Source organism: Apium graveolens, chromosome 2 (assembly GCF_009905375.1).
Source record: "Apium graveolens cultivar Ventura chromosome 2, ASM990537v1, whole genome shotgun sequence".
In the NCBI taxonomy this organism is placed as follows: Eukaryota; Viridiplantae; Streptophyta; class Magnoliopsida; order Apiales; family Apiaceae; genus Apium; species Apium graveolens.
Window position 1 is genome coordinate 61024315 of NC_133648.1, and position 24774 is coordinate 61049088.

Sequence of the window (24774 nt, forward strand, 5' to 3'; positions counted from 1 at the left end):
TTAAAAATATTAGTATTTTCGTGTCGTGACATTCGTATCCATACACAACTCCACATTGTGACCACTTTAGCAGAGCTTTCTTAAAAAAAATGAAATTAGAAATAATAAACCTACAGTAGTAGATAAAAAAGATGCATGATCAAGTAGACACAAACCAACCAAAGATAAATAATTGAAAGAGGAAGAATATGAATAGGACTAGCTATAGTATATAGTACTAACCACCCATGCAATTCAACTTCCAAGTGCATGAACCCCTCACATTTTCAACTATAAATATCATCCATTCCTCCCTCTTTTCTTACTCACTCAACTCCACACACACCACTCAACTAAAAAAAAAACTCTCACACCACACACACAAACACAACAATGCCTTCTTCCTCGGTTCATATCATCTCAAAATCCACTGTACTTCCCCACAAAAAATCAACCATAAAGTCTCTCAAACTCTCTGTCTCAGACTTGCCAATGCTCTCTTGTCAATACATCCAAAAAGGCGTGTTGCTTTCGCAACCTCCCGTAACATCGGAAACCCTACTCTCTCTTCTTAAGAACTCCCTCTCTAAAACCCTAGCTCATTTTCCAGCTCTTGCTGGCCGTCTCATCACTGATGCGAACGGCCACGTGCACATTCTATGCAACGATGCTGGCGTGGAAATTGTTCACGCCAGTGCACCGCAGTTATCGATAAACTCGATTATAATTCCGTTTATCGATATTCACTGCTGTTTTAAAGAATTCTTTGCATTTGATAAAACGCTCAGCTATGCTGGACATTATAAGCCTATAGCTGCTGTTCAGGTGACTGAGCTAAATGACGGCGTGTTTATTGGTTGTACGGTCAATCACGCCGTCGTTGACGGAACGTCATTCTGGAATTTCTTCAACACGTTTGCTGAATTCACAAAAGGCGCGAAAATGATTTCGAATTCGCCGGAATTTCGCCGGGACAGTGTATTCAATTCGCCGGTGCCACTTCCGTTGCCGGAAAATGGACCGGCGGCAACTTTCTCCGGTGATGAGCCATTGAGGGAGAAGATCTTTCATTTTAGCAGAGAAGCTATTTTAAAAATGAAGTTGCGGGCTAATGGCCTGTTTAAAAAGCTCGAATTTAACTCGGATCTTAACGGATCCGAGTTATTCGGGAAACAAAGTAATGACAGCTGGATAACGGTTAACGATAAGGAGAACGGAAAGATAACTTCCGTTTTGCAGTCTTTATTACAAACCAATGGAGCCGTTAAGCCGACTGATCAGATTTCGTCTTTTCAGTCGTTATCGGCTCAGCTATGGCGAGCCGTGACACGGGCTCGAAATTTACCCGAAACGAAAACGACCACATTTCGAATGGCGGTTAATTGCCGCCATCGATTAGAACCGAAAGCGGACCCACTTTACTTCGGTAATTTAATCCAAAGTATCCCAACTGTGGCTTTAACAGGAGATTTGTTGTCAAATGATTTGGGGTGGAGCGCTGATCTGCTACATCAAAATGTGGTAGCCCATGATAATGTTACGGTGCGGCGCGGTGTGGGCGATTGGGAGAAAAATCCTAGATTGTTTCCTCTAGGGAACTTTGATGGTGCGATGATTACAATGGGAAGTTCTCCGAGATTTCCAATGTACAACAATGATTTCGGATGGGGGAAGCCCTTAGCGATACGTAGCGGAAAAGCGAATAAATTTGATGGTAAAATTTCAGCATTTCCAGGAAGGGAAGGTGATGGCAGTGTTGATCTTGAGGTTGTTTTGGCCCCGGAGACTATGGGAGGACTTGAATTGGATGCGGAGTTCATGCAATATGTATCATAATTAAATTATGGGAGTCGATGAATATTGGTGAATTTGATCTCAGAAGTAAAAAGCCAAATCCAGTGTACTAAGAAGACAAGTCAAATGAATGATGTGGTGAAAATGACAAGTTTGCAAAGGATCAGGTTGATTCGGTCACTAAAAAGTTTTAGTCCTTTTTTCACCATTCCAGCATGCTATTGCCTGGATTTTCTGTGTATATTTCTACTACGCATTCTTAATAAAATGATGTATTGTTACCAAATTTAACGTATTCAAGAGAATTACTTAGTGGCTAATAAAAATTGTTCCACTTCTCAAAATAGTTTAGTTTATAAGGAAGTCATTCATGATCTGAAATAGTAAGATATATGCACACCTTCGATTTATGTCGTTTGAACAAAATAAAGATCCTATTCCCTGGAGACTCAGCTTTGGAAGTTAAAATGCAAAAACTTGTTGGTTCCAAAGGAAGAAGATATTTATATGTTGACTCTATAAATGAATGGATCAACTTAGAAGTGTATATGATACCGTTGATGTCTTTTCGCCGCGCACTAGCACAGAAAACATTTTATGTAACTTTCTGGTACTTATCAATGGTTTCTGATGGATGGAGCAAGTTAGGAGTATGAATTTTTCCTGTTAGTACACCTGAATGGTTTAGACAAACGAACTTACTAATTATACTATATGCGTGAACGAGTGAGCAATTAGAGTAGCCTTCTTCCACCTATGAGAGCAGAGCAGGTTCTCAGATAATTTTGCTAATTATATACGGCATAGACCGGATTTCAGATAGCCTTCTTCCAGGTATGAGAGTACAGGCTGCCTAAGAACTAAACTTTTGAATCACTAAAACAAGTTCAATGTCCCGGCCTCTGAGGTTCTGTTCTTGGCAGCATTGCCGTTTGTTTTCATATCTTTCAAGTGACTGCCTTCCATCTTAAACCCCAGAGATGCCTCTGGCAACAAAAAGTGACAGTTTGGTGCAAGAGTTTCTATTGCATTTATGATTTTTCCCTCCAAATGAGTTAAGTAACCTGTTAAATCACACATCTCAAATTTTAGATCTCACTTGTAACAAAATTGATCACTGAGAACATTCAATTAACTAGCTGGAACATTGAGCACATGCAGTGTTATATTTACAGAGCAACAGAGACTGTGTTTACCACAAGTTTTAGAACTTTGTACAGAGACAATATTTGCGACTAGTTTTAGAACAGATATTGAAACGAATACCAAACTACATATCTCTGAAATAAACCAGTAAGGTTAAATAAGGATGGGCAAAGATTGCTATAGGATATCTAACAGGATTGCTTGACTAGCACTTTCATTGAGTGCAGTAGAAAAATTCAGAAAAAATCAAAATAAGAAATTCTGGGCATCGCATACTGGTGATCAACTCAAGTCTCAATTTTAAAAAAAAGAAAGCAAATATTAGTAGTGATTGTTTACACAAGTGTATCTGTATCTAAAGAGAAATACCTTTCAAGAAAATCCAAACTCTTTTCAACTCCAACATGAACAATCAAAGGTCTCACAGTCTCACCATTGCTGATAATGGAAGATTCTTTTTCCCCCCTGTAAAATTAAAGAACTCAAACTCATGCTAGTAATCCTATTTTGTGCTACCTTACTCTGAATCTGACACCATGTAATACATACTGGGAATCGAAGGGTCTAGTTCCATAGACGGATATTATTAGCTGAAAGCCCGAAAATATTCGGGATTAATCTGTTTAGTCATAAAAGATTGCATGCTCTCTGCACAACAACTTATAAATTTGGAAATGCGTGGAGGTAAAATTTATGTGATTTTCTCATGATATTGGTTGCAAAGATGATGGTAAAACATTGAATAGTTATCACCCATACTGCCACAATACTTTGCATTGGCCAAGCTTTCCAGTGTAAGGTACTATCTGAAGGAACTCTGATGAAATAAGAGAAACCCTTATCCACTCTGCTACTATATGTTAAAATAGTCTTCATTTTGTTAAGGGTCGTTCGGACCGATGTGTGTGTGACAATACCTGCAACCGAGATCCAGCAAATCCTTTAAATCTCTACATGGCGTTAATATCACCGAGTAATCTCAGTTAATTGACTGCTATAATATAAAATATTATTGGCTAGAATCAAACCCCTCTGTATCCATTAATTCTCACATTACAATATAAGTATGTAATTATATCTTTTGTGTTTTCAATTAAGCACTTAATAAAATTTTGCTAGAGAGATAAATTTCAGTTTCTATTGCAATTCATGAAATAACATTTTTAGTCATATTTTTTATTAAATATATATTTAGTTAGTTAGTTATATATTTCTAAATAATTAAAGTTGCAAATTGCAATTAAGATAATAATTTTGATCAATATTTAACATATAAAAATAGTCATTATGCGAAAAATATAAATAAATTAAGATATAACATATATTCAGTGAATAATGTAATATATTTTTAAATAAATATCTTATTAAGATTTACGATAGTATTTATAATAATTAATTAATAATGTAAAATATTTGTGTTCACAATGATAGATAAATTTACTCGCACCATGTCTGATTTGAGTTACACGGTTCAATTATTTACCCAGTTTATGCATTCCCCAAGAATTCCTCATGTGACAGCTTTACAGCATACTTTGAGTTATGTTTCTCACACATCTGGTCAAGGTATATTACTCAATGGATCCACTAGTCGTACTCTACGGGCGTTCTCGAATTCTGATTGGGCTTCATTTCCTGATTCTTTTCGTTCAGTCACAGGATATGTTTTAATGCTTGGTAATTCCCCAGTTTCTTGGAAATCCAAGAAACAACATACAGTTTCCAGGTCTAGTTCTGAGGCCAAATATAGTTGCTTGGCTTGTTCAACTTACGTCTTTTCCCACTCGATCTCAGTTAGCAGATGTGTTTACTAAGTCTTTGCCGTCACCTAAACTGCATAATATTATTACCAAGTTAGGAATCTGTGATTCACCGGATCCTAACTTGAGGGGATATTAAAAATATTGTTGTAGATAGTTTGGGCTCATAATCTCAAGTCACTAAAATAAGCCTAGCCCACTAAATTAGTTAGTCTAGTTCACTAGTTTAGAATAACAGATTTTCCCGCTCATTTTATAATGTATACAAACACCAGCTCTTTGTGATGTATAGTGAGTTTTCAGATCAATGAAGTTAGTACATCTTAATCCTTCTCAATTATCAAAACTCGACCTTCATATGGGAGGATAACAAATTAGACAAATTCTCTGGAAGTAAAGTAATTATAATACGAATGGACTAGATACTATCCATTGAATACTACTCCATATTCATCTGAACTTCCAACATATAAGTATGTCAGAACCATTCCTTTAACTTTTCAATGAATTCATGATCAACGAATCGACTCTGAGGTAATGCTATATCTATTGAACCTGGCATTATTAATCGGCAAACAATCGAATGGTGTTTTGAAGGTTCTAAAGCAACATATCAAATGTCACAATCGAATATAAGGGTATGGAAGGGTGAGATTACCCCTACTACGAATTAAGAGGCTCTTTAGCCTTCCCTTTGACGCTAAATTGCAGCTTACAGGAGGAGCTAAGGAAATTAAGCAGCATAAATTCAATTTAGGTGCATAATATAAAAGGAGAAGTTCATTATGTAGCGCCTATTTGCTTTATGAAGTTGGACTACTAATTTAAATGCATATCCTTTGCTGATGCTGCTCAAATGACTGGCTTTAAATTACCAGATTATATTAATTAAACATCTCTAGTGCTTTATTATGCTTGCGAATCAGATGTTGATTTAGACTTCCATTTGTCAGCTCAACAAAGTTATGCCAGATGCCTGCAACATGCCTACAGAAAATGTAATACGTCCTGCTGCATGTAGCTGAAGATATCAATGTTCTGAAACTAAGGAGTATAACATCACTTTCAATACAGAAGTTGATAAGCAGTGGTGGAATCACGATTCCAAAATTGCCAGGGCTAAATTGAATACCCGTGAACTTTTGGATGCAAGCTGGGAATCAAGAAAAAGAAATTCTACTGAATTGGTGATTAAACAAATATTCGCTACTAAAATTTAAGCGTTAACACGACTTCGGCTTAGGTTAACCCCTTGATTCCACAGTTGTTGATAGTAATTAGTAAGCAACATCATACTCATCACGAAATAAATCTACAACATTTTGGAACTTAAAATGATATAACGGGAAGATGAATCGATGACCCTTAGATTAAAATAAATTTAGATTAAAATGTATAAGAACTTGAGAAACATTACAAAAGATTTGATGTGTGCTAAAGAATTTGCAAATTAATCCTTACGAATTCCACCAATATGTAACATCTAACATAAGTGTGTGATAATATATTTCAAGTGATTTGAGTTTATCTCTTGTCATTTCAGTTGGTGGGTGAGATTTCTGAAAATAAATACTCATAATAAGGCTTATAAGCCTATATATTAGAAAAAAGACATTATTTGCACATTGTCTGAATTACTAACTATATATTTTTTATATTATAGGTTGTTCCAAATTCCGTTCACTAACTGTGTTTAAAAATACGCACGGTGAACATACATGTTACGCTCCGAGCGATTACAAAATAAAAAAAAAGTGGTAGAGCAACCCTAATAATCAACATTGATTTAAGAAATGGTAAAGACGTAAAGCTACAGATAACCAAAAGAGGAGAGGGACCGTATGTTCTTTATGGTCAAAATAATTTCCCATTTTCTGAGAAAACAGAGGGGGAGTATCAAGACACAGAAACTTCTTTGTCAAAGTATCAGAGACGGGTAAATAAAGGCAACGACTGACTGTTGGTTCCTATTGTATTCACCCCCCACATTTATACACCTACACTTGACCCTACTTGTAACTCTTACTTGATTTCTTTGTCACACTACCCAACAAATCACACCAGAAAGTAACAAACATCTCCAGAAAGCCAACTGTGATTCTTAACTGAATCATGGTGGCAAACAAAAGTTATAAACGGGTAGGCCAAGCAATATACATCACTATACTCGAGCTTACGTGAGAACAGTTCTCTCATATTTTCACGTTAAAATTGTTCTTCATAGAACGTGACCATGTACATATGTTAGCGGTTCGTACTGGTGGAATATTATACATTAGAACTGACAATAGGCCCGATTCCTTCTTAAAATACACGCTTACTTGCAACTCATGTGTGTTTACTAGTCTTCCTTTCTTTTCATCTCATTTAAACAAAATGCATATATTTTCCAACCTACTTAATTCCTTTCTTTTTCAATGGCTCCACCACTAATTTTTCTTTTGACCAAACCTAATCTTCATTACTTCATATTCCGTTATAGTTTTATCAAGAACTTTCAATATTAAGGTGCTAATTCACTATATCATGGACATCTTATGTTTGTTTAATTATGATTCATGAACAAGCTAGTCCACAAGCACTTAATTAATAACAATGACAACATGCATGACAACTGAATAAGCATATATTAGTCCCTCCTTTAAAAAAGATAATTTCCCACTAAAACTCCCTATGTTTTTAAATCCGTACCAATTTCATAGGCTTTATCAACATAATTAAATAAAACCGCACTTTAATGTATATTCAAATTAAACACAGACTCTAGTCTGAAGAGAGTTAGATGTACACCCACATGTTGTCGTCTTAATGTATTTACTGATTTCGTCAAAGAACCTAAACTATCTTCTTTATCTTTTTCCTCACCATCTTTTTCCTCAATATATACCTCTAACTACTTAATAAACCAAACCTGTCTTCTTCCATTCCCTCAAATCTCTCTGTTTCCACACATATATACTACAAGTGTTCAACAAAATGAGTAGAAGAGTGAGCTTTAGCTGTGACTCCATGGTAGAAGATCCTATAATCTTCAACAAATATGCACAAAATCACTACAACAAGAAAAGATTAGCAATTGGCGTTTGGAATATCGATGTTCAGTCGCCCGAAAAAACCTCCTCCAATAGATTTTCAGCTGAGAAGTTCCTGAAACGGGTAGGAGCAAAAGTGGCAAGAGCCTTAAGTTTTGTGTCCTTCAAAAGATCATCACGTAGTAAAGTATCTTCGTCGAGTTTGGTGAGGTCGAGATCATATGCAGAGAGCGTATTAGCTCTTGATTCTCAGAGAGCTGAAGCTGTTGAAGATTGCATTGAGTTCTTGAATTCTTCTTCTTGTTTGCAGAAATCCAATTCTGTTTCTTAAGTTTTTATTATTATTATTATGCTTTTTTTGGTAGAAGATTTTGGTGAAGAATGTGTAATTAATCTTAGTCTAATTATATTGGTTTTAGTGAAGAAAAGTTTATTCAGGTTAGTTAAAGTAGTTGTCTAACTAGAAAACTATAGTAGTCAAGTACTCAAGTTGTTGCAAAGCCAGTTTTTTTTCTTTGTTTGCAGAGTATATTCGTTGGTTGCTCTTGCTCATATGAATGATTTTAACTGTGATTTCAAGGTTTCAGTTTACAAGGCTGCGTCAATTTTTTCAAAACAAACATAACGCAGGTACAATGTGAAGCACATCTTTCACATTTCTCGCCAAAAAGTTATGCGTACCAGAATCAACAAGAGATTCTTACAAATGAATCTGTGAAACTTTAAAAGACTGACAAGAAGTAGCAACTACGGATTTGTAAGGACAACGAACTGTTTCCTTTCATATATTTATCATAGTTCAAAAGAGTGAAAGGAGATCATGTCCTAACACCAGTTGTTAGTTGCATAGCTGAGAATATAATTCTCTTTGAAGAATTTAAAAGCATCTGTGCTGATTAAAACGACGAATTCCCAGAATTATTGGCGTGCAGGGTACAAGTAAAAGTAAAAACAATGTTTAAGGAAAACTTGAAAATGAACATCTTGGCCTTGATCTACTGACTACCACTAAAATGCAGAGAAGCAATAAGACTAAATGTTGATCAACTTCAAGCAATAGGTAATACACTTGCAGCTAACAATAAGAAATTTAATATGCAATTACTTAGTGCTGTTAATTTAATTTTTTGTTAAATTATCCATCAATGGTGTCGCGACTAAAATTTTGATGTAAAATATTAGTTATGTCTTTTTGAACAATAGATACATAATAACGTTGAGTTTATTGTTATAATAAGATTTGAATTAATGAAAACTACATATAATTTAAAAATGAAAATTGCAATAATCGTACAATTTTATTTATTATATATTTTAATAAAAAAATTAAAATAAAATTTTATAATTATTATTAAATATTGATATTTTGATCTCGACCTGTGCTTTGCACGATTTATCTACTAGTGTGTATAAAAGTAAAAAGAGATGATTAAACTCACTCCAACACTCAAACACTCCACACCACTCCACTCTCTCATCTTCTCTCCCACTCCTCTCGGCCAAAACAACCACCACCCCCATTATTTCCATTTTTCATCCAATTTTCTACCTTCTTTTAGTGTAATCTCACTCCCTATGCTTAGTTTATTCACTTCCCAGAGATTTTATGTTGAGAAGTTGATGCTAAATGGTTGCATGTTGCCTGTAAGGGTTGACTCAGTTGGTTAAAGAGGGGATAACTATTTTCTTGGTCACAGGTTTGAATCCCACGGGAGGAAAATTTATGATTATGCCGCTTAAATGCAGTTTACCTTGCTTCAGGTGGTTTGCAGGCTATTGCGTGAGCCCGTAGGGTTTACCCAGTGCGCACCCGAAGGGTAGCGGCTGCAGGTTACCTACGCTAAAAATGGTTGCATGTTTGTGTTTTTGCTTGAACTCGAGAGAACACCTTTGATTCTTGTGAATCCAAGGGTTTCTCCATGAGATACATTACCTATGTGTTAGTAACATGTAATTCTGTAAAGTAAACTTGATAAAACTCTTTACATGTTAATGATCATTCTTGATATAGCCGTTTCTAGTCTTGCATGCTAGTTTTATAATGAGATTTTGATGAAAAACTATGATATTTTACTAGTTCATTCGAAAGCATGCATGTATGATTTAAATCCTTGAATTTCTAATTTTTTTGTGCATATGAAGAGTTGTTACCATGTTGTTTTGCTAAAATTAGCTAAGGTAAGTTAATGTGCATAACCATGATTGTTGGGTAAGTTTTAAAAGTCGAATTGATAAGGAGTAATATCTCTTGTTTAGTCGAAATGTTGATGATTGATAACTTCATTATTTTTGGTAATTTATTTGCATGAAGGTGCACTAGTGTACAAATTCAGCTAACAATAAGAAATTTAATATGCAATTACTTAGTGCTGTTAATTTAATTTTTTGTTAAATTATCCATCAATCGTGTCGCGACTAAAGTTATGATGTAGAATATTAGTTATGTCTTTTTGAACAATAGATACATAATAACATTGAGTTTGTTGCTATAATAAGATTTGAATTAATGAAAACTACATATAATTTAAAAATGAAAATTGCAATAATCGTACAATTTTATTTATTATATATTTTAATAAAAAAAATTAAAATAAAATTTTATAATCATTATTAAATATTGATATTTTGATCTCGACCCGTGCTTCGCACTGGTTATCTACTAGTGTGTATAAAAGTAAAAAGAGATGACTAAACTCACTCCAACAATTTAACACTCCACACCACTCCACTCTCTCCTCTTCTCTCCCACTCCTCTCGGCCGAAACAACCACCACCCCCATTATTTCCATTTTTCATCCAATTTTCTACCTTCTTTTAGTGTAATCTCACTCCCTATGCTTAGTTTATTCACTTCCCAGAGATTTTATGTTGAGAAGTTGATGCTAAATGGTTGCATGTTGCCTGTAAGGGTTGACTCAGTTGGTTAAAGAGGGGATAACTATCCTCTTGGTCACAGGTTTGAATCCCACGGGAGGAAAATTTATGATTATGCCGCTTAAATGCAGTTTACCTTGCTTCAGGTGGTTTGCAGGCTATTGCGTGAGCCCGTAGGGTTTATCCAGTGCGCGCCCGAAGGGTAGCGGCTGCGGGTTACCTACGCTAAAAATGGTTGCATGTTTGTGTTTTTGCTTGAACTCAAGAGAACACCTTTGATTCTTGTGAATCCAAGGGTTTCTCCATGAGATACATTACCTATGTGTTAGTAACATGTATTTCTGTAAAGTAAACTTGATAAAACTCTTTACATATTAGTGATCATTCTTGATATAGCCGTTTCTAGTCTTGCATGCTAGTTTTATAATGAGATTTTGATGAAAAACTATGATATTTTACTAGTTCATTCGAAAGCATGCATGTATGGTTTAAATCCTTGAATTTCTAATTTTTTTGTGCATATGAAGAGTTGTTACCATGTTGTTTTGCTAAAATTAGCTAAGGTAAGTTAATGTGCATGACCATGATTGTTGGGTAAGTGTTAAAAGTCGAATTTATAAAGAGCAATATCCCTTGTTTAGTCGAAATGTTGATGATTGATAACTTGCATTAATTTTGGTAATTTATTTGCATGAAGGTGCACTAGTGTATGAATGATCTCCACACTTGTTGAGGCATTAGTTGAGGGTATTAGAGCAGTAGGGTTTCTTGGATAAAGGTTGAGTGCTTGATTTTAAAGTGGGAGTTAAGGTGTGTTAGTCCCTTAATAATATAACAAGAATTACAGAAGGGGGGTTGAATGGAATTCTTGAAACTTTTTCTTGAATAAAAATGTTCTAAGTCAAATATATATATATAAGTGTGAATTGATTAGCAGAATGCGGAATAGTTACTTCAAATGAATCAAAACACAAGTAATTAAAAGCAAGAGTCTTTAAAAACTTTCTGGTGAATTTGAATGATTCCACCAGAGATATATAATATATATCGAGAGAACTCTATGTGCAAAAAGCTCACAGCTGCTTATAAAAATGATAACAACTAAGAACGAGAGAAATGCTAAAGATACAGCTTACAAATGTTTCTCTCTTGGTTGCTTAGTTTCTTAGTTAGTTGCTATTCTATTGCTGCCTCTTGGTTTATATATCACCAAGATTACAAAGTAATAAGACAGGATAATAAAATAAAAACTATCAAGTCTAATACAATGCTACTTCATTACTCTATTCCAGCATCTTTGGATATCTTCATAATAGCATGAAAATGGCAATGCTTCTTTGTTCTCGAAAACCCAGTTGAATAGGCTACCACATTCCATTTGCATACACTCGACGCATGTGACTGTGTTGTCACTGTCAACATATATTTGAATTCTTTATCCATCGGGTTGATGATCATCCGTCGAGTTATTGATCATCAGTCGGGTTGTTGATCATCCGTCGAATTCATTGTTGTTTATCCGTCGGGTAGCAATCAGGCACTTGACTCCATTTCATTTATGCAGAATTACAAGACATCATCTATGTACAATTAATCAACCTATTCTGTATATCTAGTTAAAGTCAACATGACTTAAGTACTGCTACAGATTCTAAACAATGTGTATGCAGAAATGTGCTACAGACTTATTGTTACATAAGCTACTCACTCGAATGATAATAAGTCATCATTCGTCGGGACTAAAATGAGTTATCCGTCGAGACTATAATCCTTATCCGTCGAGTGCTACATTTTCACTAAGTAAAATCTACCAAGGTGTTTTGTTCATGAAATCATCAAGTACACAACATATACACAACAATCTCCCCTAATTATGTCTACTGGAATTGTAGCCATAAATTAAGAGATACTTGTTGATAACAAAACACCCTAAAATATAACTTTAAAAGGAAGTAGATAATACTGAAAAGTGCTTCAATTAACAAAATGTACAAAGTTTTGCTCACGGTCATTTTCAAGATGCTCCTCTAGCTAGAGCAGATTTATCTAGTTTCTTGAAGGTCTGGATCTCTTTCCAAGCTTTCTGTTGTTTTCTTCAATCTGATTTTGGAGCTGCCTGTGGAATTCCAATTCATCAAATTCTGAGAGATTTAGCTTTTCTTGCATTTCTAAGAGAGTCTCATTGCTAGAGATGCTCAATTGGTCTTCTAATCTGAAAAATCTTCTCACTCCTTTGTCATCTATGAACTCCATCAGCCAGTAGGGCCTTAGATGCACTCTTCTCCCTGTGTAAGGGATAATTAGAGTTTTTGGGAGTGCATCTTTAGCTCTAACACTCCTTAGTTCTTCAATCTTCTTCAGTACCTTTCATTTTGCAGTAACATTGAACCCAAAGTTCTTCTTGAAAGATGAATAAACCTTAATCAATACAGCTTGGCTTTCTAGATAGATCCTGTGAAGTGGCCACTGAATCTCCTTTCCTCCCTTGTACTTAAACATTAACCTTTCAGGTAGGTTTCTGTATGCATCAATTCCTCTCACTTCATCTAGTTCATCTAGATAGAGATTTAGATCAGAAAACTCCTTGATGTCACACAAGTATATATAATCTCCTTTGTTGACTTTAGATTGAGCTTTGACTAGAGATTTGGATTTGAGAGGTGACAAATTCACTTTCTTGACTGCTCTTGACTTTGTTCTTTTTGGCTTGCTGAGGATTGGTAAATTGAAGTCAGGAATTGGTATGTTCTCCCATTCTATTGGCTCATCCTTAGGCACAATAGGTTCACCATGAATGTTCCTGTAAGGATCCACTATCTTGATATCTTCGAATACCACAGAGGGTTTTGATGCTTGAGTTTTAGTTGGAGTGGATTCCTTAGGAAACTGATTCTCCAATTCCTTGTCAACAATGTCCAGTTTCCTTTTGGTTCTTTTAGCCAATTCCTTGATTTTTGGAGACTTCTTCTGTTGTTCAACTTGCTTATTTGGATCTTGAGATTCAATGATTTCAGATGGCTGAGCAAGAATTTGTTGTGATGAATTTACATCATGTAGCTTGGCCAAGATAGCAATTTTCTCTTTCTTTTGTTTAGCCTTTTTAGCATCTAGAGCAGCTTGCTTCTTTTTCTGCTTCAATATAGCCTTTTCTTCTCTCTTTGCTTGAGCAAATTGAGGATGTCTAGCCACCACACAATTTTTTTTCCCATTCCTGAAAATTTTAGTAATTCTCTTTTTGGAAGCTGAATCAGCTGGATCTTTGTAGAAGGCAATTGACCTTGACAGAAGCTTCTTTTCATCAGGCTTAGGTGTCTCATACACAGTATCCAAAGGGTTCTTCAATGATAATTTTGGATAATTTACCCTTAGTTTCAGAATTATTTCAGCCTTTGGAGATTTGATGCAGGATGACTGTCCCCTTTCCAGATAGTCCATGCTCATCTCATTCACAGAAATTTGCTTGACTTGAGAGTGATGGATGACTGACTTCACTAGCTTCTTGACTAGTTCAAACTTCCTTTGTATATCCTCATCAATCTTCTCCCAGTTGTGTGGACTCAACTTCTTCTTTTCAGCTGCTCTAAAGTTGGATGTTGTTGCATTTATCAGATCTATATTGTTTGTAACTGGTGGCTTTGAGATAGTAATTGAAGGCACAAACACTTTACTGATTTGAATTTGAAGCTTCTCCCCCTTACTTGGTCATTTCTTCCCCTTTTTGTTATCATCAAGTTGAGCAGAGGAGGGGGTTTGAGCATCCACCAGTTTTTGAAGTAAATCTGTCTGTTGGGCTTGATGAAGATGAATGGCTGTTAAAGATGCTTCCATGGTTGACATTCTTGTATCCAATGCATCTATCTTGGTTACAAGATCATAATTTTTCCTTAATTGCCTCTTGATGTCAAGCATTGTAGCTTCTGGAAGCTTAGAGTCCATTTTGTCTGAAATGGCCTTCTTCATCTCCTCAATATCACCCTTGATGGTGTTTACATCCCTAGCATGTTGGAAGCCTTGAATTTGTTGAAGTTGCAGAGAGGCTAGATGTGCCTGAAGGAGCTTCTTGGTGCTGGCATTTGAAGTGGTTTGAAGAGCAGTATTTGTCTGACTAATTAGTTGGATCAGGGTTGTCTTGAAGTAGAGCTCATCATAGTGCTTTGAAAATGCCCATGATGGCATACCTAATCTTGAACTGGAACCTACTTCTCCCCCTATGTCCATTGCTTCATCTTTACTATCCCCACTTTCATCACCAAAGAAATCAGCTGAGCCACCAGTCTCATAATCCACATCACCAGTTGTAGAGGGCAAAGTTGTGATGGCATCCTTAGCTCTTATCATAGACTGTATGGTATGCACCAGATTGAGCATCTTTTCTGCATTGTCATTGCCCTATTCAGCGAGAAGTTGATAAGCAGGAACAGGGTGAGTAAATGCCTCGGCATCAAGGGAGGTGGAATCTATAACAGCTTTAGGTTGCTAAGATAGTCTCTCCCTATCTGCATCCTGGACATTCATTAACTCACTAGCAATGACATCCATCCTTATAGCTCCGGTACCTGCATTTCTCTCGTTTTCTCTCTTTTGTTGCATCAGGGTCTCACCCTGGCTCCCCACCCTCATACCCTCACCTTCACCATCTAAGGTGGGACTCCTCTCACTTTCTATTGCCAATCCTGAAGAAATGGATTGCATAATTTCACTCATTTTCTCTCCTTTTTCCTGGGAGCAACCCAGACTCTCACTCAAAACACTCTTCTCTCTCAATCCTAATAGTGACTGTACAACCACTAATTCTTTTGCACTTCAAATAAATGAAGTTTGAAGCTGTGCAGAGATACTCGACGGATGAGTGATATCCATCGGGTGAGTGGTTTTGCTATCCGACGGATAACTGCTGTTAAGCTTATCCATCGGGATACAATCACTACTCGACGGATGAGCAATATCCATCGAGAGAGTAGAAATGAATGAACTAGGAATGGAAACTATTGTGGACTCTGTGCTGATTGAAGATATTTTGGGTATAGATAATTCAACAGTTCCTGAAAGAATGGGCAAGTGAGCCAACAAATCATCTAAAAGATGATGCTCACTTGCACTAGATTTTGGCTTCCCCAACAAAGTTAAAGAAGGGGAATCAGGAATTGATGTGTTTATCATATCCACATCCAGTGAGTTTGTGGGTGAGTTTGGTGTTTGAGGTGCTTCTATTACTAGAGATTTTGGCTGTGACTCCACATTTATTGGAGCCACATCAAACTGAATTTGTGAAGGTGCAGTGACTATATCTTTAGCACCAGTTTGCACAGTGTGTGTATCCTGTGCATCCCCAAGGGTTTTAGATTTCTTCTTTCTGGCATAAGTTTGGGGTGAACTTGTGTCCCTAACCCTCTTGGCCTGTGCTCTTGGTTGAGAGCTTTGTTCAATAACTACACCGTTTTGGGAGGATGCAGCTAGAAATGAGCTTATATCCTTTTTAAGCACTGCAGTTTGTTGGGAAACTGCAGTGTGGCTAGGTTGGGAACCACTCAACTTTCCATCCTCATCCTTAGGGTTTCTTTTATATCCACTCCTTCCCTCACCTGTCTTACCCACCTGCACACTCCTTCTTTAGTTTTGGTGGATTTTGCAACTGGCATCTTTTGAGAGATACCAGAGGGGGCTTTATTTGATTTGGATTTTGAAATATTTGCAGGTTTGGTAGCTTGGGTAGGAAACTGTTGGGTCATTGACACAGTTGCCATAGCCATACTAGAACTCAAAGAAATTAGTGAGGTTGGAATAGTGGTAGGAATAGATGAACTTACCTCACTTACCTGAGGTACTTCCATTACAGGGAAATAGAATAATGGCACCTCCTTGTGATGATTGGCCCTGTTCAAATCTGCAATGCGCCTTCTCTCTTGAACCCAACAATCTAATTTGTTGTTAGGGTTCTCAAGCACAATACCCTCAGAGAGATGGTTAGCTAACATCATAAAGAATCTAGCATAATACGCATTTTTACCTCTCTTATTTAACTCTCCTAGTTTAAAACCTAACTCAAACAAAACATGGTCACTGAAATTATAGAATTTATCTGTAACTAGCATATAGAGCATGTTAGGCATGGAGATATTAACTGAATCAAAATTACTGACTTTTCCTGAAAAGACCTTTATCACTACATCACACATAAAACTCCATTCCTTCCTAAGACCCAATCTCCTAATATCACTTAACTTAGAAGTAGAAAGAGCATAGTTCATGGAATTAAGCATATTGATTATATCAGTGTCAGTGTGTGGTGAGGTCACAGTGTTATCAGGAATCTTGAAACATGCTTTTATAACATCACTATTGATACAGATTTCTTTACCTTTAATCGTTAGAGTGATGGTCTTATCTGTTGAGTTGTATGTAGCAGTGGTCCACATCTCTTCAACAACTTCGCAAAAGATTGTGGGAGATTCCAGCATGGCATAGCTAAGCTTACAATTCTTCACAAAGTCCATCATCTTGTGATAGTCACCAGATTGTTGAATACCCTTATTTACTAATGCAGTGAAATTGTTCTTCTCATAAATGAACCCAGTTTGAGACATAATCTTGATAATGGGCTCCATTGTTAGAGAATGAGAGATTGAAGAGAAATAGTAAGTGCTTTGAAAGAGAAAGAAATTTGAGCAGTTGATTTGAGAATGATAAAAGAAAAGCAGTTGAAATGAAATAAGCTTTTATACTATCTCAAAGAATAACTGCTAAAAATAATAAAGTAACCAATAAAGTAACCAATAAAAATTTCCTAAAATAGCCACTTAAAAATAAACTGTAAAAAATCCACCCATTATCCGTCGTGTTATGCTTACAAACTGTAAGTATACTCGATGGATAATGTTCAGGGAATTAACGGCTGAGATTAAGACAATTCAACGGATGAGGATAGACTGATATCCGTCGAGTCATAAGATATTCTAGAAAAATAATTGATTTTTATTAGCAAATAGTATACCGACGGATGATCAAACTCGATGGATAAGGATCATCCGTCGAGATGTAAATTTTGACTTAGCCAAAATTTCATCCAAGACTGAAAAATCAATTAAATTTCTGGCTACATATTAACTTGCAAATTAACTCATATAGATTTAAGAATAATTAAGCATACCTAACTCACTTACCAACCTTAAAAAGGTGGATTCATCCAGTGGCTTGGTAAAGATATCTGCAAGCTGCTTCCCACTTGGAAGAAAGTGTAGTTCCATAGTACCATTCATTACATGTTCCCTTATGAAGTGGTACTTGATATCTATGTGCTTAGTCCTTGAATGTTGTACTGGATTTTCAGTGATGGCAATTGCACTTGTGTTATCGCAGAAAATAGGAATCCTCTCAACTTGCAAGCCATAGTCTAGCAATTGATTTTTCATCCATAAAATCTGTGCACAGCAACTGCCAGCAGCAATATATTCAGCTTCAGTTGTAGAAGTAGAAACTGAATTTTGCTTTTTACTGAACCAGGACACAAGCTTGTTTCCTGGAAATTGACAGGTTCCTGTTGTACTTTTTCTATCAATTCTACAACCTGCATAATCTGCATCTGAATAACCAGTTAGATCAAAACCAGAATCTCTAGGGTACGAAATGCCAAGTTTTGGTGTTCCTTTGAGATATCTGAAAATTCTCTTAATAGCTATTAAGTGAGATTCTCTAGGATCAGCCTGAAATCTAGCACATAAACATGTAGCAAACATTTTATCTAGCCTACTAGCTGTTAAGTACAGAAGTGAGCCAACCATGCCCCTATAACTTGAAATATCCACAGACTTTTCAGTAGTGTTTAATTCAAGCTTAGTTGCAGTAGCCATGAGAGTTTTTGCAGATGTGCAATCCATTATATCAAACTTCTTTAAAAGATCAAAAATATATTTAGTTTGACTAATGAATATTCCATCACTAACTTGCTTAACTTGCAAACCAAGAAAGTAAGTTAGTTCTCCATCATACTCATTTCATACTTACTTTGCATCAATTTGGCAAACTTTTTGCAAAGTTTCTCATCTGTAGAGCCAAAAATAATATCATCTACATAAATTTGAACAAGTATACTAGAGCCATTAACATTTCTAAAGAATAAAGTTTTATCTACAGTACCTCTTGTGAAATGATTTTCCAAAAGGAACTTTGATAAAGTATCATACCTGAACTTTGATAAAGTGTCATACCAGGCTCTAGGTGCTTGCTTCAATCCATAAAGTGCTTTCAAAAGATAATAGACATGTTCTGGAAAATTTGGATCTTCAAAACCAGGAGGTTGACTAACATAGACTTCCTCCTCCAAATCTCCATTCAGAGAGGCACTTTTGACATCCATTTGATAGACCTTGAAATTGGCATGGGCTGCATAGGCTAAGAAGATTCTGATGGCTTCAAATCTTGCAACAGGAGTAAATGTTTCATCAAAATCTATTCCTTCTTGTTAACAATAGCCCTTAGCAACCAATCTAGCTTTGTTCCTGACTACTATGCCATTTTCATCCATCTTGTTTCTGAATACCCATTTGGTGTGTATTGGATTCTTTCCTTTAGGCTTGGGCACCAGCTTCCATACATTATTCCTTTCAAATTGGTTTAGCTCCTCCTACATAGCTAAAATCTAATCAGGATCCAACAAATCTTCTTCTACCTTCTTTGGTTCTTCCTTGGAAAGAAAGCTGTTGTATAGACATTCTTCTTGAGTTGCTCTCCTGGTTTGAACTCTAGAAGAAACATCACCAATTATGAGCTCAAAGGGGTGATCTTTTGTCCATTTTCTTTGTTGAGGTAGATTAGCTCTGGATGAAGAGGCCTCAGTGTTGTCTTGATGTGTGATTGAGTCTTGATTGTTAGAAACTCTCCCTGAGTTTGTGGATATTTGATTTGAGAAAGGGGAACTTTCTATAGGTGATCTATCTTGACTCCCTGCTCCTTTTGATAACCCGACGGATGGTGAATTTTGAGTACCGACGGATGAAGCTGGTTGTCTCCCGACGGATAATGCAGATTGTCTCCCGACGGATGAAGCATTATGCAACTCGACAGATGTTGAGTTTTGTGCTTCATTGGTAGTAGATTTTTCTGTATTATCCTTTGATACTGTTTCTTGATCACTTTCATCATCACTGTCATCACTAACATGTATCTTGATCTCCATATTGTCAAATTTGAGGCTCTCATGGTAATCTCCATCTTGAAGTCCTTCAATATTTTTATCATCAAACACAACATGTATTGATTATACAACAATGATGGTTCTTAGATTGTAGACTCTATATGCTTTACCAACAGCATATCTAACAAAAATTCCTTCATCTGCTTTAGCATCAAACTTCTCATTTTGATCAGTTTGATTTCTCAGAATATAACATTTACAACCAAAGACATGAAGAAAATTTAGAGTTGGCTTCTTGTTCTTGAACAATTGATAGGGAGTCATGCATCTTGCTTGATTAACCAGGGAAATGTTCTGAGTGTAGCATGCAGTATTTACAGCTTCAACCCAGAAATATGTTGGCAGTTTAGATTCTTCAAGCATTGTCCTTGCAGCTTCAATAAGTGATCTGTTCTTCCTTTCCACTACTCCATTCTGTTGTGGAGTTCTTGGTGCTAAAAACTCATGCAAAATCCCATTTTCCTCACAGAATGCTCTCATGACTGAATTCTTGAACTCAGTTCCATTGTCACTCCTGATTCTTCTAACCTTGAAATCAGGATGATTATTGACTTGCCTTATGTGATTGATGATGATTTCACTAGCCTCATCTTTAGACTTTAGGAAATATATCCAAGAGAACTTTGAGAAATCATCTACAATTACTAGGCAAAATCTTTTCCTTGAGATGGACAACACATTGACTGGTCCAAATAAATCCATGTGTAGCAGTTGCAAAGGTTCTTCAATTGTTGAATCAAGTTTCTTCCTGAATGATGCTTTAATCTGTTTCCCTTTTTGACAGGCATCACACAGTCCATCCTTAGAAAACTCCACTAGAGGAATGCCTCTAACCAGTTCTTTCTTTACTAGCTCATTCATGGTCTTGAAGTTTAAATGAGATAGGTTCTTGTGCCATAGACAACTTTCATCCTGACTTGCTTTACTGAGAAGACAAGTAACTGATTCTGCATTAGATGAGTTGAAATCAGCTAGGTACACATTTCCTTTTCTCACACCAGTGAGAACCACTTTGTTGCTTCTTTTGTTAGTCACAACACAGGCTTCTGAGTTGAAGGTTACTGAGTTGCCTTTATCACAAAGCTGGCTGATACTCAACAAGTTGTGTTTGAGACCATCCACTAAGGCAACTTCCTCAATAATGACATTGTCCTTTGAAATCAAGCCATATCCCACAGTATAACCCTTGCTGTCATCTCCAAAAGTAATACTTGGGCCAGCACTCTCCTTGAACTCTGTGAGCAAGGTAGAATCACCAGTCATGTGTCTTGAACAACCACTATCCAAGTACCAAAGATTCTTTCTATTTCCCTGCACACATCAAAATCAAATCAAGTTAATTTTGGTACCCAAGTTTCCTTAGGTCCTGCCTTGTTAGCTTTCTTTTTCTGTTTCTTAGGCTTTATCTCATTTGACTTGGGGATATCAGATTCATCCTTGGTCATTTGAGTTGGGCCTTTGAAATTATTCATTGCAACAGACTTATCATGCATATTATAATCAACAGGGAATGGCATGCTATTAGTGAACATGTTATTCCAGAAAGGCATGCTAAATGGCATTTGTGGCATACTAAATGCAGCATAATAAGGATTAGGTGCAAATGGCATGTTAGCAAACTGTGCATTCAAATTATGTGTAGACATAGCATTCATAGGCATGGGAGGCATGGCATTCATGTTAGTAAAGTGAGGTGGCACAGATATGGAAGTAGGCATGGAAGATTTGCAATTAACAGACAAATGTTTACACTACCACACTTGACACAGATTTTTCTAGGAGCATATTTATCAGGTGTGTAGTTATTGTGTTTGTTAATCCCTACTTTACCATTTTATTATTTTTCTTTTTAACCTCTGTTTTCACATTAATCTTTTCAAGTCTGTCACTTAACTATTTGACAGTCATGTGACCAACATTAGCCTTTTTCCCTTTCTTAACTTGACTCGATTCTCCTGAAACAAAGTTCTTGGAAACAGATCCATACGTTTCATTCAGCTTAACAAGTTTGGCTTTACTGATTGGCTTGCTTACAGCCGACGGATGAGGATTTTCATCATTCGACGGATAACCCTTTTTGTTATCCGACGGATGATCCTCATCATCCGTCGAGTCTACATCTGTTAGCACTCCATCCACCAAATTTGGTTCTAGTTTCTCCTTGTTCTTTTTCCAGGCTGCATCACAGAAGGACTCGATTCCTTGAACTTTGGTGATTTGAGCATGGACATCTTTAGATGTTTTCCATGCCTTAATCACCTCATGTTCACGCTCGAGCTGCTTCTTCAAAATTTCTTCTTTCTTCAAGGACTCAGTTAATTCCTCCTTGGCAATCTTACACTCAATTCTCAATTTTTCAAAATTAATGAACTGAGACTCTAGAAAATTATTTCCCTCACTTAAAAATAGATTGTTTTCTTTGATTGTAGCATTTTATTTAGTAAGAGACTTAAGTGTAACACGCAAATGATATAACTCTATAGACATGTCATTTTTAGCATCATTACACTCATCTTTAGATAAATGTGCAAAGTTTGTAGTAATTACCTGATTACTTGAAGAACTTGTTTCTGTTTTATCAGACTTGGCCATTAGGGCTAGATTGACATAGCTGACATCTTCATCTTCATCTAGACCATCTGCTGCCCAGTCATTTTCTTGTGTAATAAAATCCCTTTCCTTTTGTTTGAGCAGCTCAAAGTATTTTTGTTTATAATCCACAGGCTCAAACCTTTTCTTACTGGAATCTGACTTTCTACACTCACTGGCAAAGTGCCCTGCCAAGCCACATTTGAAACACTTGAATTTAGATTTATCCACCATGTTTCTATTTGGCTTGGTTGCTCCAAAGTTCTTTTTGAACTTGAGCTTGGCAAATCTTCTGGAAAGAAATGCTAAATGTTCATCAATGTCTTCCATGTCATCTTAGCTCAAAAATCTTCACTTTCTACTGCAAGCCCCTTGCCCTTGCTTTCACAGACCCTTGAAGTTGACTCAACAGCTTCCATCTTCATCTCCTTCTCTTTCTCTAACTCAGCAACTAGTGCAATGGACCCTCCTTTCTTGTTTCCTCTCTCCATCCTCTCATCTTGCTATATTTCAAGCTCATAAGTTTTCAGGATGCCATACAGTCTCTCCAAAGTAAACTCCTTATAATCTTGTGAGTTTCTTATTGAGACTATCATTGGTTTCCATTCTTTTGGAAGAGATCTAAGGAATTTCAGATTAGAGTCTTTTGTCTGATAGACCATTCCATGCAACTTTAGAGCATTTAGCAGTTTTTGAAACCTACTAAAAGTGTCAGTGAGAGACTCACTTTCTTCATTATGAAAATGCTCATATTGCTGAATCAGTAGCTGCATCTTGTTTTCTCTAACTTGCTCAGTGCCATCACAGATGATCTGTATTGTATCCCAAACATCCTTGGTAGTTTTACAGTTGATAATGTTGCAAATGTATCACCATCAACTCCATTAAACAAGATATTCATGGCCTTCTTATCCTTCCTGACTTGTTCAATATCAGGGTCAGACCATTCATGCCTTGGCTTGGGGACAGATGGCTCATTTCCGGTTGCAGCTCTCATTTGACATGAGGGCCTCTTTCTATGCAGTCCACATAGGCCTCATCTTGAGAAAGCAAATAAAGATGCATCTTTACCTTCTAATGATGGTAATTAATTTTATCCAGAAAAGGAATCTTGACTCCAACATCCTTCTTGTTCATCTTGCTGTATTGTTTTGATCTTTAAACTCTTTGATCTTCAAGAGCTTGCTCTGATACCAATTGTTAGTCCCTTAACAATATAACAAGAATTACAGAAGGGGGGTTGAATGGAATTCTTGAAACTTTTTCTTGAATAAAAATGTTGTAACTCAAATATATATATAAGTGTTAATTGATTAGCAGAATGCGGAATAGTTACTTCAAATGAATCAAAACACAAGTAATTAAAAACAAGAGTCTTTAAAAACTTTCTGGTGGATTTGAATGATTCCACCAGAGATATATAATATATATCGAGAGAACTTTGTGTGCAAAAAGCTTACAGCTGCTTACAAAAATGATAACAACTAAGAACGAGAGAAATGCTAAGAATACAGCTTACAAATATTTCTCTCTTGGTTGCTTAGTTTCTTAGTTAGTTGCTATATTATTGCTGCTTCTTGGTTTATATATCACCAAGATTACAAAGTAATAAGACAGGATAATAAAACAAGAACTATCAAGTCTAATACAATGTTACTTCATTACTCTATTCCAGCATCTTTGAATATCTTCATAATAGCATGGAAATGGCAATGCTTCTTTGTTCTCGAAAACCCAGTTGAATAGGCTACCACATTCCATTTGCATACACTCGACGCATGTGACTGTGTTGTCACTGTCAACAGATATTTGAATTCTTTATCCGTCGGGTTTATGATCATCCGTCGAGTTATTGATCATCCGTCTGGTTGTTGATCATCCGTCGAATTCATTGTTGTTTATCCGTCGGGTAGCAATCAGGCACTTGACTCCATTTCATTTATGCAGAATTACAAGACATCAACTATGTACAATTAATCAACCTATTCTGCATATCTAGTTAAAGTCAACATGACTTAAGTACTACTACAGATTCTAAACAATGTGTATGCAGAAATGTGCTACAGACTTATTGTTACATAAGCTACTCACTCGATGGATAATAAGTCATCATCCGTCGGGACTAAAATGAGTCATCCGTCGGGACTATAATCCTTATCCGTCGAGTGCTACATTTTCACTAAGTAAAATCTACCAAGGTGTTTTGTTCATGAAATCATCAAGCACACAACATATACACAACAACGTGGAAGGGTTCAGAGTAGACACTTTGATTTTCCATATTTGCACACTAGTTGTAGGTAAGTTTTGAATGGGAATTTCTTAGGCCTTGGTAGGCCCGAGCTACAGAGAGTTGGGACATGATGTATTTTTGGGTCCAAGGGCAATAGATTTAAGAAAACCTACCATT

General features: G+C 36.3%; 2 protein-coding genes across 2 annotated transcripts; both read left to right on the forward strand.

The window, feature by feature from the left end:
- Positions 1-292: 292 nt before the first annotated feature.
- LOC141707457 (uncharacterized) lies at positions 293-2059 on the forward strand. Its single transcript, XM_074510632.1, has one exon. It carries the CDS (start codon positions 373-375, stop codon positions 1813-1815), a length of 1443 nt encoding a protein of 480 aa, XP_074366733.1. The 5' UTR covers positions 293-372; the 3' UTR covers positions 1816-2059.
- A 5629-nt stretch (positions 2060-7688) lies between these two features.
- On the forward strand, positions 7689-8336 carry LOC141690055 (uncharacterized). The gene is made up of 3 exons (XM_074494644.1): positions 7689-8013; positions 8131-8149; positions 8237-8336. Exons 1-3 carry the CDS (start codon positions 7689-7691, stop codon positions 8334-8336), a joined length of 444 nt encoding a protein of 147 aa, XP_074350745.1.
- Positions 8337-24774: the final 16438 nt, after the last annotated feature.

Coding starts and splice junctions, on each gene's coding strand:
- LOC141690055 (XM_074494644.1), top strand. CDS start 7,689: ATGGTAGAAGATCCTATAATCTTCAACAAATATGCACAAAATCACTAC.
- LOC141707457 (XM_074510632.1), top strand. CDS start 373: ATGCCTTCTTCCTCGGTTCATATCATCTCAAAATCCACTGTACTTCCC.